Source organism: Zootoca vivipara, chromosome 11 (assembly GCF_965207765.1).
Source record: "Zootoca vivipara chromosome 11, rZooViv2.hap1.1, whole genome shotgun sequence".
Classification (NCBI taxonomy): Eukaryota; Metazoa; Chordata; class Lepidosauria; order Squamata; family Lacertidae; genus Zootoca; species Zootoca vivipara.
The window spans coordinates 55,526,788-55,539,220 of record NC_142594.1 but is presented as its reverse complement, the minus strand read 5'-3'; the positions used below and the strand labels follow the sequence as shown (position 1 = coordinate 55,539,220).

General features: G+C 52.1%; 1 protein-coding gene across 25 annotated transcripts in view; it reads left to right on the top strand.

The window, feature by feature from the left end:
* The window catches only part of LOC118091751 (uncharacterized), a 191,559-nt gene extending 180,777 nt beyond the window's left edge, over positions 1-10,782 (top strand). For 11 of the 25 annotated variants that reach the window (XM_088653719.1, XM_088653713.1, XM_088653718.1 and 8 more), the window contains 5 exons: positions 2,486-2,566; positions 4,615-4,696; positions 4,978-5,090; positions 8,025-8,199; positions 8,522-9,548. In XM_088653719.1, the coding sequence (XP_088509845.1) occupies positions 2,486-2,566; positions 4,615-4,696; positions 4,978-5,090; positions 8,025-8,199; positions 8,522-8,529 (459 nt within the window). In that variant the 3' untranslated portion in view covers positions 8,530-9,548. Of the gene's footprint in view, positions 1-2,485; positions 2,567-4,614; positions 4,697-4,977; positions 5,091-8,024; positions 8,200-8,521 lie in introns of all 25 variants that reach the window. The other 14 variants (XM_088653728.1, XM_088653726.1, XM_088653722.1 and 11 more) reach the window with 3 other exon arrangements.
* Positions 10,783-12,433: the final 1,651 nt, after the last annotated feature.

Below are 12,433 nucleotides of genomic sequence, written 5' to 3'. Positions count from 1 at the left end.
TATTTTGCATTCCTCATCCTGTGTTTTTCTGTTTTGCTTGATTCTGGGTTTGCCTTATCCAGGAGACCTCCGCGCTGCCGGTCTCTCTCTAGCGGTTCTGACAGCCCCACACACTTGCAAGCACTTTTGTAAAATCAGAATTTGCACCATTCTCAAAACGAAAGCCGAGCTTCTCGGGAGACAGAAGAGTGCTGTGCCCAGTGTAGTATCCTGCAGTTGGAACACATTTTGGGGGGGCGGACGGACTGTGTGTATGGGGGGTGGTCTTGGAGAGAGCCCGTCTCTTTAGTGTGTGTGCATCCCATTCATTTATTTTAGGTGCTCTCCCATCACACTCCTCTCAATGCTTAGGAAGCCCCACTGCTCCTTGATACTTTGCAAGCTGTCAGATCGCTGCTTTCCACGTGTCACTTGTTCTGCAGAAGGCAAATCTCCAGGGGTGCTCTTCGCAGCGCCCCCTCCCCAAGTGCCGTGACACCGACTTGTGACAAGACGTTCCGCGCTGGCACTTCGGGAAGGAGGACGGAGCCTTAATCTGTTGGGCGGTGCAATTAACCCACCAAAGCTTTAATCGCAGGCCTTGGGAACGTACCTGCATGTCTGACAAGATCCCTTTTGTGTGCTTCTTTCTTTGAACGCTTGAGAAAGGCCTTCAGCAGTGCAGACAGAGACAGCTTTGTGTATCCCAGACCCCTCGGTGTCTTTGTAGGTAGGGAAGGGAAACGATACTACGCATAGCACTCTGCATGCACTCGTGTGCCCAGTCAGCACCCCCCAGTGTTAACAAGCCGCTGTGTGTGTTGAAACACCAGCTGGTTGTCAGAGACACAAATCTTTTCCCTGTCGCCTTCAGGCGGCCTGAGGAACAGAGCTTCTCTCAGAAATTATAACATGGGGGCTTCCATGTAGGGGCAGTTCGAGGGGGACTGTGGCACTCCCCCCTGAGACTGAAGTCTACCCTGTCCCTCTGCTTTCGCCCCATCCAAAATAAGTACGCAGAATCGTACCTTAGGCATGGGGTGGCGAACGCCCCTGTTGCATGGGGACATTATTAGCTCATCTTCCTCTGGTATGTTTTCTCTGGCCTTCCGTGGGCGATTTGGGTCATTTGAGACAAGCCTGCAATTGCTATGGACTCGGCTGATCCTCCTTGGATGGGTTAGGTTTCCTCTGAAAGCCAAAAATGTGTCGAATCGCACTCTTCTGTGGATAATTGCAATTTTATTTTATTTTTGTCTGGGGAAATGATTTTGCGGGGGTGGAATCAGTGCGTCGGGGGCAAGTAACATTTGCTTTTTCCATGCAAACCTTTTTTCTGGCTGCTGCATCTGCCTTGCCCCCCCCTTCCCTAATCAGGTTTCACTGCATTCTTGGTGCTTTGAACCTCATGTTCCCACAGAACAGCCTCACTCAACCTGGCTCCCTCCAGGCGATTGAACTACAACTCCCATGCGATGCTGATGCTAGTCCAAATCAACGGTGGGGGGGGGCAGGTTGGAGAAGGCTGGCATAGGACGGTACCCTAGCCGTAATCCCAGGGGGCAGGCAGTTGCAACAAAAGCATTTAGAAATAAATTTAAAAAATTTTAAAAATTGTCCAGTAGCACCTTAGAGACCAACTAAGTTTGCTCTGGGTATAAGCTTTTGTGTGCATGCACACCTCTTTAAATACACTGAAACAGAAGTCACCAGACCCTTCTGTATAGTGGGAAGGTGGGTTTTTTCTCAGGAGGGTAGTAGGAGATGGGTGATTGACTCAATGGGTATGGTAAATCTGTTGACGATTGTTAATGACTGAATTAGTCCTACAGGAAAAAGCAAGTATGCAGATGACCGAAAATAGCTTTAGCATGTGTAATGAGGCAAGAATCCAATATCTCTATTCAGACCAGGTCTCTCCATAGTTTTCCATTTAGTAATAAGTTGTAATTCAGCAACTTCTCTTTCAAGTCTATTTCTGACTCTACCTGAATCTAGAAGCATTTAGACTCTCTTTGCAGGTCTAGAAAATGACCTTCCTTGCATCTCCTTTTCCTATGTTGATTTTGCAGCTATTACCTCTTCCGTTACTGGGTTTTATCTGTAGCTTCTGTTCCTCTTCCCCCTGTGAATAAAAATCACTCCAGAACCAAAAAAAAGCTGCAGGGATCACACCTGAGCTCCCAGCCTTATTTGCTAAAGCTGTCCCTTTTCAAATCCAACTTATTTCTCTGGCTTGTCTAGAACTTCTGAGAAGAAAGAACTGTGCCCGCTCTGGCCTGTCTCTCTCTCTCTCTCTGTCTCTCTCTCTGTCTCTCTGTCTCGTGGCACCTTTAATTCCTTCCTTCCTTCCTTCCTTCCTTCCTTCCTTCCTTCCTTCCTTCCTTCCTTCCTTCCTTCCTTCCCACGCTGTCGCCCACTTCCATTCTCCATCTCCTCAATCCACAAAAATCGAAGCTGTCCATCCTCTTAGTCCGGAGAGTAAAGTGCTCAATATTGTTTTCAGGTTCCAAATGCCCAAAGGCCGTCTTCGGGCGTCCACTCCCAGTCGGCCACCGCCCCCAGGCCCAGCCAGGGCAGTACCCATGTGAGTAGAACCACCACAGCTGGCCAACTCGGCCTTGGACGGGACGGGCTTTTCCACCTGTTGGGTTCGTGATACCTTCTGTGCCCTGAGACACAGAGACCAGCCACCAGCGCATTATTCCCTGCCTCCGCCCCACCAACGCAGGACCCCAGAGTTTTCCGTAGTCGCTCCTGAGCCTCTCAAGCCTGTGGCAGTTAAACTACGGAACTCACTTCCACAGGAGGCGATGGTAGAATATGAATAGCTTTGGGGTTTTATGGTTTCACAAAGCAAACCCCACCCCCTCCAAAAAAAAAAAAGCACCCAGCTTACTATATGAACCAGAAACCCCCTCTTCCTTTACCCGCCCCACAAAAAGTTAGCCATGTCACAAAAAGAAAATGTTGCCATTGGCTGTGACCTTTTTGTTCATCCCAAGGCTTTGTTGTACAGTCCACATATTTTAATAATAATAATAATAATAATTTATTATTTATATCCCGCCCATCTGGCTGGGTTTCCCCAGCCACTCTGGGCAGCTTCCAAGAAAATATTAAAAATACAACAAAACATCAAACATTAAAAACGCCTGCCTTCAGATTAAAAACAGGGCTGCCTTCAGATGTTTTCTAAAAGTCAGATAGTTGTTTATCTCCTTGGCATCTGACAGGACGATGGGGGTGGAGACGCTCCTTCAGGGATACTGGACCGAGGCTGTTTAGGGCTTTAAAGGTCAGCGCCAACACTTTGAATTGTGCTCGGAAACGAACTGGGAGCCAATGGAGGTCTTTCAGGAGCGCTGTTATGTGGTCTCGGCGGCCACTCCCAGTCACCAGTCCAGCTGCTGCATTCTGGATTAGTTGTAGTTTCCGGGTCACCTTCAAAGGTAGCCCCACATAGAGCACATTGCAGTAGTCCTATTCCTCACAGTTGCCGGGGGAGAGTAATTGCCAAAGATCTCAAGCCGGCATACATGCTTCTCCCTATTGAATCCCCACGACAACCCTGCAAGGTAGGTTAGGCTGAGAAGCGGTGAGTGGCCCAAGGTGACCCAGGGAGCTTCAGGGCCAAGTTGGAAGGTGGGATAAGAAGCCTGGGCTTTCCCAGGTCCTAGTCTGACAGTCTTAACCGTTACACCACCATTGGCTCTCCATGTTTAAGGATGCCAGGAGCACCTAAAGAGGCAGGTACTAAAAGGGGAGTGGGCAAGGTCTTCCGTGCCCTGTACCATACCCCCCCACCCCGCCCTTATTGCCTCTGTTCCAAGAGGCAACCTGAAACATGCTCCCTCCTTCCCCTCCATCATTCCACCCACCCTGGACATGGTCTCCTCCCCTCTCCCTCCCTCCCCAAGTGCTTTGAAAAGTTGGGATGAATTATGCAAATTTACCTGACTTTGCGTAATACATTCTGGACACACATGCACATTTTGAACTCCTTTGCCCAAGATTTCTTTCTTGCAAGGCAGGGCGGCCGCCCGCCCTGGGCACCCACAGGGAAAAACCGGACAGATAAAAACGGAAATAATATTATAATTATTATCAGTGCTCCCTCCAGCCACCCCCCTCCCCAAATGAGAAACTATGCATTGCAAGCCGGCATCTCAGTAAAGCTGAGGGAGAGCTCTGGAGGTTTTAGTGCACTCAGCACCAGTATTAAGGTGAATTAGCACCATTAATTAGTATTATTAGTCCAGCACCGACCGGTGCAATGTGTAATGCCTGATGCTGTCTTCTTTGCCCGTTCACCGGCCTCTGGTTTGGCACAGTATACTAACTTTTTTTTAAAAAATGCCGGCTTTTGGGATGGGGCTTTGAGAACACACACCCCGCCCTTTTGCTGCATGATCACCTTCTGCCCCACCCCCTCGCGAGTCCCCGGAACAGCAGCAGCAGCAGCGGCGGCTCATGCCTTGCACCCATAACCAACAGGCCAGTCCGGGCGGAGGGGGGAGAGGGTGCTGGACCAGCCGAGCTGTGGAGATCTCTTCTGCTGAGCTGACAGAGCAGGCCTGGCGTTCCTTGTTCCTGAGGACCTTCCTTCTTCTTTCCTCCCCACCTGTCCTGCAGGTGCAGATCCTGAGCAAGAAGATTGACTTGTCCAAAGTGTCCTCAAAGTGCGGCTCAAAGGCAAACATCAAGCATAAGCCAGGTGAGAGGGGGGGGGGAATGGCTGCGGGAGGATGGGGGGGGAGGCGGTTGCCCTGGGCTCAGGTGAGCACCTCATCCTTCCTCTTCTCTTTCTGGAAGCACCTTTTCAAATGTGCAGAAGTGTGTGTGTGTTCTTGATGGACTTGTGTTTCCCCCCCCTTAATTGGTTAAAACATTACAGCTCTCGTACAAGAAGAAGCAAGCTGTGGGGTGTTTTTAACTGCCGGGCTCCTGGCAGCAGCCCAACTTCCCTTGAGTAACACTCTCCCTTCCTTGCTCCAGGGGGCGGAGACGTCAAGATTGAAAACCAGAAGCTGAACTTCAAGGAGAAAGCCCAGGCCAAAGTGGGCTCTCTGGACAACGTGGGCCACATCCCGGCTGGGGGCACCGTGAAGGTATGCTTCAGGCGGCACCCAGGCATGGGTCCCTCCTTGTCCCCCACCCCCCCCGCCCCGTGGTCCCCCCTCCTGTGTGTGGCCACCCGTCCGTCCTGCCATCCTCACACTGCCAACCTCACATTCATTTCCACGGTGCCACCCGATGGAGGGTGCTGAACGGACCCTCCAGGACATTCCACCCACCCACCCCTTTTAGGGCTTCATACGTTTCGGAGGCTATTCATTTGTTTCATAAAATTCGCTTGTTAAAAAACAGCAGCAACAGCCTCTCAGCGGTTCACAAAAAGAAGAAGAAGAATTCACACGGCAATAATTTTAAGACTTTTGAAACATTTACAATAACAAACAACATATTAAAACTCGCATCAGCTTTCTAAGCATCTGGACAGGCTTGCCTTTAAAGAATGGGGTTTTTATCAGGCGCCGGAAAGCATACAGTGAAAGCAGCTGCCTGACATCAAGAGGCGGGGAGTTCCAGAGTATAGGTGCTGCCACACTGAAAGATGAAGTTCTTAGAAATGCATTATGGGTATTACGTGGCACCTGTATAATACGTGGCACCTATGGTACCAACCAACTCCTGTGGCGTGGAGAGCACACCCACTCCCTTCTTCCCTGGTGCACGCATGTACATTGTGCGCATAAACAGAAGCACAGCTCTTGAGAGCCAGTGTGGTGTAGTGGTTAAGAGCGGTAGACTCCTAATCTGGGGAACCGGGTTCGCTTCTCTACTCCTCCACATGCAGCTGCTGGGTGACCTTGGGCTAGTCACACTTCTCTGAAGTCTCTCAGCCCCACTCATCTCACAGAGTGTTTGTTGTGGGGGAGGAATGGAAAGGAGAATGTTAGCCGCTTTGAGACTCCTTCGGGTAGTGATAAAGTGGGATATCAAATCCAAACTACTACTACTCCTCTTCTTCTTCTTCTTCTTCTTCTTCTTCTTCTTCTTCTTCTTCTTCTTCTTCTTCTTCTTCTTCTTCTTCTTCTCCCATCAGGGGTGAGTCCTTCAGCCTTGGGCCCCCAGATGTTGAACTACATTGGCTCCATTACCCGCAGCCAGCTTGGCCAGGGGTGATAGGAGTTGTAGTCCACCTGGGATGAAGATGGAGGACTTAGCAGGCTTCCTTAGCCAACCTCCATGTTGCACGCTAGGCTCACGTTAGCAGCTTCCATGATCCTGGGGTGCCCCTCTCAGCCTGTGTGGAGTAGTCCATGTGGGCGGTGAAATATCTTGGTTGGGTCCTCGACTGGGCCAAGTGGGGTCCCTTCTGTGCATCTCCAGAAGGGGGTGTTCACAATCCCTTCCACAGCCTGGCTTGGGGCATTGGCAGAAGGGGCGTTGCCAAATAGCAGTTCAGGTGGGAGAAAGAGGAGGTGAAGTCAAAGGTGCGTCAAGGGCAGAGCTGTGGTGGAACGTTGCGACTCTTGAGGAGGGATCTGGGTCGAAGTTGCGGGGAGAGGAAGGCAGCCTGACAACTGTACCCAACACACAGGTAGAAGGAGGGCCCATCACAGCCATCTTGGCTCTGCATATGGCAGCAGTGCATGATGGGAAACAAGCTCCCTGGAACCCCCTGATCTTGTCGTGACTTTGAACTCCCCCACACCCTCCATGTTACCTAAGAGTGTTGCACCCTGGTGGATCTATGCACCTGGGGGGGGACACACACTATAAATAAGTCAGAAATTAAATTGTTCTAACAAAAGGGGGGGAAACACTATGGAAAATCGCTTAGATCTATTATTATTATTATTATTGCTCTCCAGCACCATCTGGTCTTGCATGTTTATAACGCATTCAAAACGCTGTTTCCTGAGCAATGTAGCTGAGTCCACAGTGTTGCAAGAGGCCCTGGGTCCCATCTCTTGCACTGTGCGGCAGTTTTCTGAGGAATGTCACCATTCCCCACATGCCCGCTCAAGTCACCCTTGAGCAGAAGGTGCAGAAATGGGAATGCGAGAAGAGACCCAGTGTGGGGGGTGGGAGAGAGAGAGAGAGAGCAGGCTGAGTGGAGCAAGGTGAGATTGGTGTGGAGACGAGGCAGGCCGGAGAAGGGGTGGAAAACTGGACTTTTTTGTTGTTAGCATCTATCTTGTCTTGAGAGGCAATGGAGCGTGCCTCCAGGGGTGAAGCCAAACCGCTGCATTAGCAAGACCAAAGTGACCTCCCCGGGGTGCAAGCCTGGGTAGTGTGTCTGGAGGTCCTGGGCTGCCCAGATGATAAGACCTCCCCTCTTGGTCTCACTAATGGGGTCCAAAGGAAAGCAGAGCAAGACATTTGGCACCAGCTTGGCTTCAGGAGTTGCCAGAAGGAGGCGTACACGGAACCATCCAGCCATCCTAGGGACTCCAGATGTAGGGTTTAGCCTTTTCTTCTCCTGAAGTTATCCTTTAAGGCAGTGGAAGTTTAGGATCAGAGTTTTCCTTCTCCCAGATGGGCTTCCTTCCCAGGTGGACGAGCCCCGTCTGCCCCTCACTTCCCTCTACTGCATGTGCAGAAACCGCCTTCTTGACCGCCGGACCCACTCTGGGTCTTGTCCGATCAGTCCGCTGGAGCCTACCTTCACATGCAGGGACAGTCCAAAAAAGTAAGGATTAGGATCCTGAAATCACGTACAGATTTCAGTGAGCGTCTTGTGTGTGGATCGAAGAAAGGAGGAGGTGACAGCGGCAATGGGAAGGAGGCCAGCAAGGCGAGGAGGGTGCAGTGATTCAGGGCTGTTGAGGCTCGGTTGCCTTTGTTCCCTCCCTGGTGAGGCTCATACACATTTTACCTGTGTAGGGGATGCGGGCAACCACTTAAAAGAAGCCCCTCCCGCCTGTCCGTCTCTCTGCTAGCGTGTGCCTCCTCCACCTTCATCTCGCCGCATCCCATTCCCATCCTTGTATTGACGCCTCATTGTCCTCCCCCACCCCATTGTTTCATTGTAGACCGAGGGGGGCGAGGAGGCAGCCCCGCAGAACGGAGCTGTGACCGCCCCCCCGCCAGGTGGCAGCCCCCCCACGCAGGAGAATGGCGTAGGGCTGCCCACGCCCGCCCAGGGTGGCGGCGGCGGCGGCGACCAAAGGGAAATTCAGTGCTTCGACACTCACATACAAGAAACAAGTAAGTGCCAGGCCTTCTTCTGTGCCTCCCCAAAGGTGCTTTGCAGTGATGGGGGGCAGGCGGGAGGTGAGGGGTGATGAGACAGGGAGGCAGAAGTTGGGGGTGGGACACCAGGCAGCTTTCCCTAAGGAACCTTCTCGAAGGCAGGAGAAGTCATTGCCCTCCTCCCTAGTAGGAGAGGCAGAGTGCAGAGGGGCTGGGTGGCTTAACCCCCCCACCCCCCCACGTCCCTGTTACCGACTTCTGAAGCGGGAGGGAAGGGGAGAGGAAACGTCCGACGGGCTGCCATGTTAATGAAGCCACCTGCCCTTTTATTTTCCAGGCATCTAACGATGACATTCTGGTGTCGCCTTCCTTCCGCCCCCTTTTCCTCCCTCCCCACCCCCAATGCCGTCTTCCCCCCGCTCCCCCTTGTGTCGCTGCAGATTGAGTCCCACAAGCTGATGTTCCGTGAGAAGGCCAAGGCCCGCACGGACCACGGAGCGGACCCCACAGCCTCCAACCACCCCCCTGTCTTCTCCGGCGGCACCTCCCCACGGCGCAGCACCTCGGTCAGCGAAAGCCTGGCCTCGGCCGCCTCCACCTCTCTGCAGCCGCTGCCACCGCCGCCGCCACCGCCGACGCTGCTGCTGCCGCCGACGCCACGGCAGGCTCCCCTCGCGGAAGAGATGGCGGCCGCTCTTCCTCAGCAAGGCTTGTGACTCTGTCCCCTTCCCGCTCTCCTCCTGTCCTCCTCCCGCTCGCGAGAAGCTCGTCTCCCTTGACCCGGAGCCTGGCTTTGTTTTGGCCCTGGAAAGGTGGGCTGGCCTCCCTGCCCCTCGGCGGGGGACCTCTCTGGAGTGTGCCAGGCCTGCCCCCGAGAGCCTCCGTGGCCTCTGGTGGTTGGTCGGTCTCTCTGGGTGCAGAAATGGGCGCCCCGGGGGTGTCCGAGTGTGCGTTGGAGTTGTTTTGGTTTCGTCCCGTCCTTCTTGGCTTGCTGTGTGGGGACTAGGGAGGGAATGCTGGTCTGCCCCACTCGTGGCAGAGCCCGAGACCCAGGCGGGAGCTTTGCTGTCCTCTTTCCCCCTCCAGCAACCCATTTCCCCCTCCCTGCCCCCTTGCCCTGCGTCATTTCGCGCTGCCTACTATTTAATGCTGGTCTATATATTATTATTCTCACACATGATAACTTCACTCTCTTTTGGAACTCTTTTAACTCCTTAACCTTCTTCTCCCCCCAGCCCCCAACCCTCCTCCTCCTCCTCCTCATTGTGTTTAAAAAAGTACAATAAAGTGTTTGCTGATTTCTGTCGCTGTTACCCTTCCCCCCCCCTTTGCCATAGGAGAATTAAAAAAAAAAACCACGTTAACCGCTGCTGCAGTGCTGCTGGCTTCTTATCAACATATCCAGCCATTTTAACTGTGTTATTTTTCTTTCGTTTTTTTATTTTTCTTTCTTCATTTGTGTGTGGTGTTTATTTTTTGTGTGTGTTTAAAAAGAAAAAAAGAAAAACCTTTGAAATGATGGAGCAAAAAAAAAAAGGCATTAAGCCACATTGGTTAAAAGTTCTTGAGGATGCATTGAGAGGAGGTTCTTGGGGGGGGGGATGGTGTTCGCAGCTCCCCTCCCAAAAAAAGCCATGGATGGAGGTCCTTTTTAACTGACTGCTGCAGAGAGAAGCCCCGGCTGTTTTGAGGGTCTGCTGCACGCATCTCAATAGGATCTAGTTCCCATGGGGGGGGGCGCCCCGATCCTCCGCTGCCCACTCTGGAGAAAGAGCGGGGGAATATATTTGCAGGATTTAATCCTCAAGGCACGATGGGTTTGGCTCCAGGATCTGTGTACCTTGGAGGGATGGAGTCCGGGATTCATAAGGAAGTTCGCCACTGGCAGTGAGGCATCCTGGCAGAGTTGGGGAGGGGCGATGTGGGCAGACTGCTTGGCCGCGCCGCTCCCCCCCCCCAAATACCAAGAGGGTCATGGGAAAGTGTTGAGGGTTTGACGAGACGCAGGGTCTGCATGGGGCTGGCTAGGTGAGCGGAAGGTGCCAAGAAGAGAAAGAGGCAGAGATTGCTCTCCTTTGAAAGAAGAAGCCCCTTTCTTCTTCTTCTAGGGGTGGGTATGGGTTGGACAGGACTGGGGTGTTGGTAACAAGAGGTTGAGCTCCTTTGGGGTTTGTTTTTTTGCATTGCATTGCAAATGACACTAAAATGAAATGTAAATAAAACTTTGAAAATTGTGTGTTGTGAGAGTCGTGGGGGAATTCTGATTTAAAATCTGAAAGAAAGGGGGAACCCAAAGCGGAGGGAACAAGTATTTGGGAGGGGGGGGGAATGTTTTGTAGGCAGACTTCTGCTGGGAAACAGGCAAGGGACGATGGCTGTGGGAAGGAGGGGTTGGGGCGAAGATAGCACAGCTCTCTCCCCCTTCATCTCTGGCCACAGTGTGCTTTTCAGCAACACAGCAAAACCAGGGTCTGCATCCACACACAAAAGACATATTGCACTTGTGGTTGTTGTTTTTATATATATATATATCTATAAATATATATATAAATATTAAAGGTTGCATGGTTTCTAATAAAATGGCTTTTTAAAACCTTAGCGGGGCTTTTTTTTCTTCCCCCTTTTTTGCATCAAAACGGTATGCTAAAATCTCACGAGTCGCATCTTCCTTCCCCTCCTTGGAATACTAGGAACCTTTTAAGGAGGAAGTTGCAAATTTTGCACCTAGAAAGGGGCCTGTCTGTGTACAGAGATACATGTATGTGTGCGTGTGATCCATCTTGCCCACCCTCCATCTCAGCCGCGCTGTTTCCAAGTCTGTCGCGAATCCGGCTCTGCGCCAGCCTGTTGCAAAGCTTGCTGCACTTGCCCACCGGCTCTCCCGCCCTCCAGATCTCAGGAAGCCCCACCCACCCACGTTGTTACACGTTGCTGTGCAGCTTCCTCGCACATTCCCATCCGCCACCCCGGTACCTCCTCGTCCTCCTCCTCCTCCTTCCTGTCCTGGCATTTCCCCAAGAGACCTTGTCTTGGCAACTCCAACCTTTTGTTTCAAGCAGGCAATGCAGGAGGTGGAAGCTGAAAACGGGGCTGTAATAGGAGACACCCCCCAAATCTTCTCTGCTTTGAGGGTCAGGCCCCGTGGAAAGCCTCCTTCAAATGGGAGGGGTAGCTTTGCAAAAGCCCAGTGGTACCTCCCCACTTGCCCTGGCGAGGTTTGCGTAGGTGAACGTCTCATCAAGCTGGTTCCCCTGGGTTAGATTTTGTGTGTTTGGATTCCTAGCTCCTCCAGGGAGGCTTTTTCCTAGGTCGGAGGGGCCTATAAACAGTGGAACTGCTCACCTCAGGAGCAATATGCTGCCTTGCACTGCTTTAGCAGCAACCCTGGGAGGCAGCATCTTCCTAGCGGAGCAAGTCCGCTTGTGTGCGTGCGTTTTTGTGTTCCAACCCTTAGAGATCTCCAGTTCCACCTGCCATGCATGGCTCCCTTCTCTCTGATCTACATCCCTGCCCTGCGGCTGTTGACATCTCCCGGTCTCTTGCCCAACTCTAAACACCAGCTTTGGTTTTTCCACTCCGCTCACCTCCCCCTGCCAGGCCAAGGGGGCGGTGATGGCAGAAGGGGAGCGCTTGCTTGGGCGACCCCCTTGTCCGACAGGGAAACGTGTCTCTTGAAGCAATAAGGACAGCCTGTGTGCTCCAAAATGGGAGCTTCCTGGGCTTCCATAGAAAGGCAAGCAGTTGCCTCATCGACCTCCTGCCGCACGAAGCTTGTGGGGCACATGCTTTTAAAAAAGAATGAAAAGAGGCTGAGACTCCCAGCTTCTTTTGCATAAAAGTGTTTGGGGGCTCAGATACTTTGGCAGGAAGCCCCGTTGTCTTGGCTTCCCTTTCCTCTGACCCCCAAGTTGAGGAGCAATTGACTTTTGTTTGCTGGAGGGTCCTTATCCTGTTTGCAACGATGCCCAGATGTGTTTCTCCTACAATCTGTTGCTTGAGGACTCTCAGTTGGGAAGTCAAATAACATTGCACTTTATCTTCCGTGATAGCGCAAAAAAAAAAAAGTGTCTTGTAAAAGGTTGTTGATTCCTTCTTTGTTCCTGAACCGAATCACTTTGGGGTGGTCGATATTAGTACCCGCCTGTCTTGAGAACATGTGCAGGTTCCGGTTGCGCCCAATTCTGCGGTGTGCGCACACTCGTTTCCGCAGAACACGCTCACTTAACACGTGTCGTGCCTGTGTTTTTAG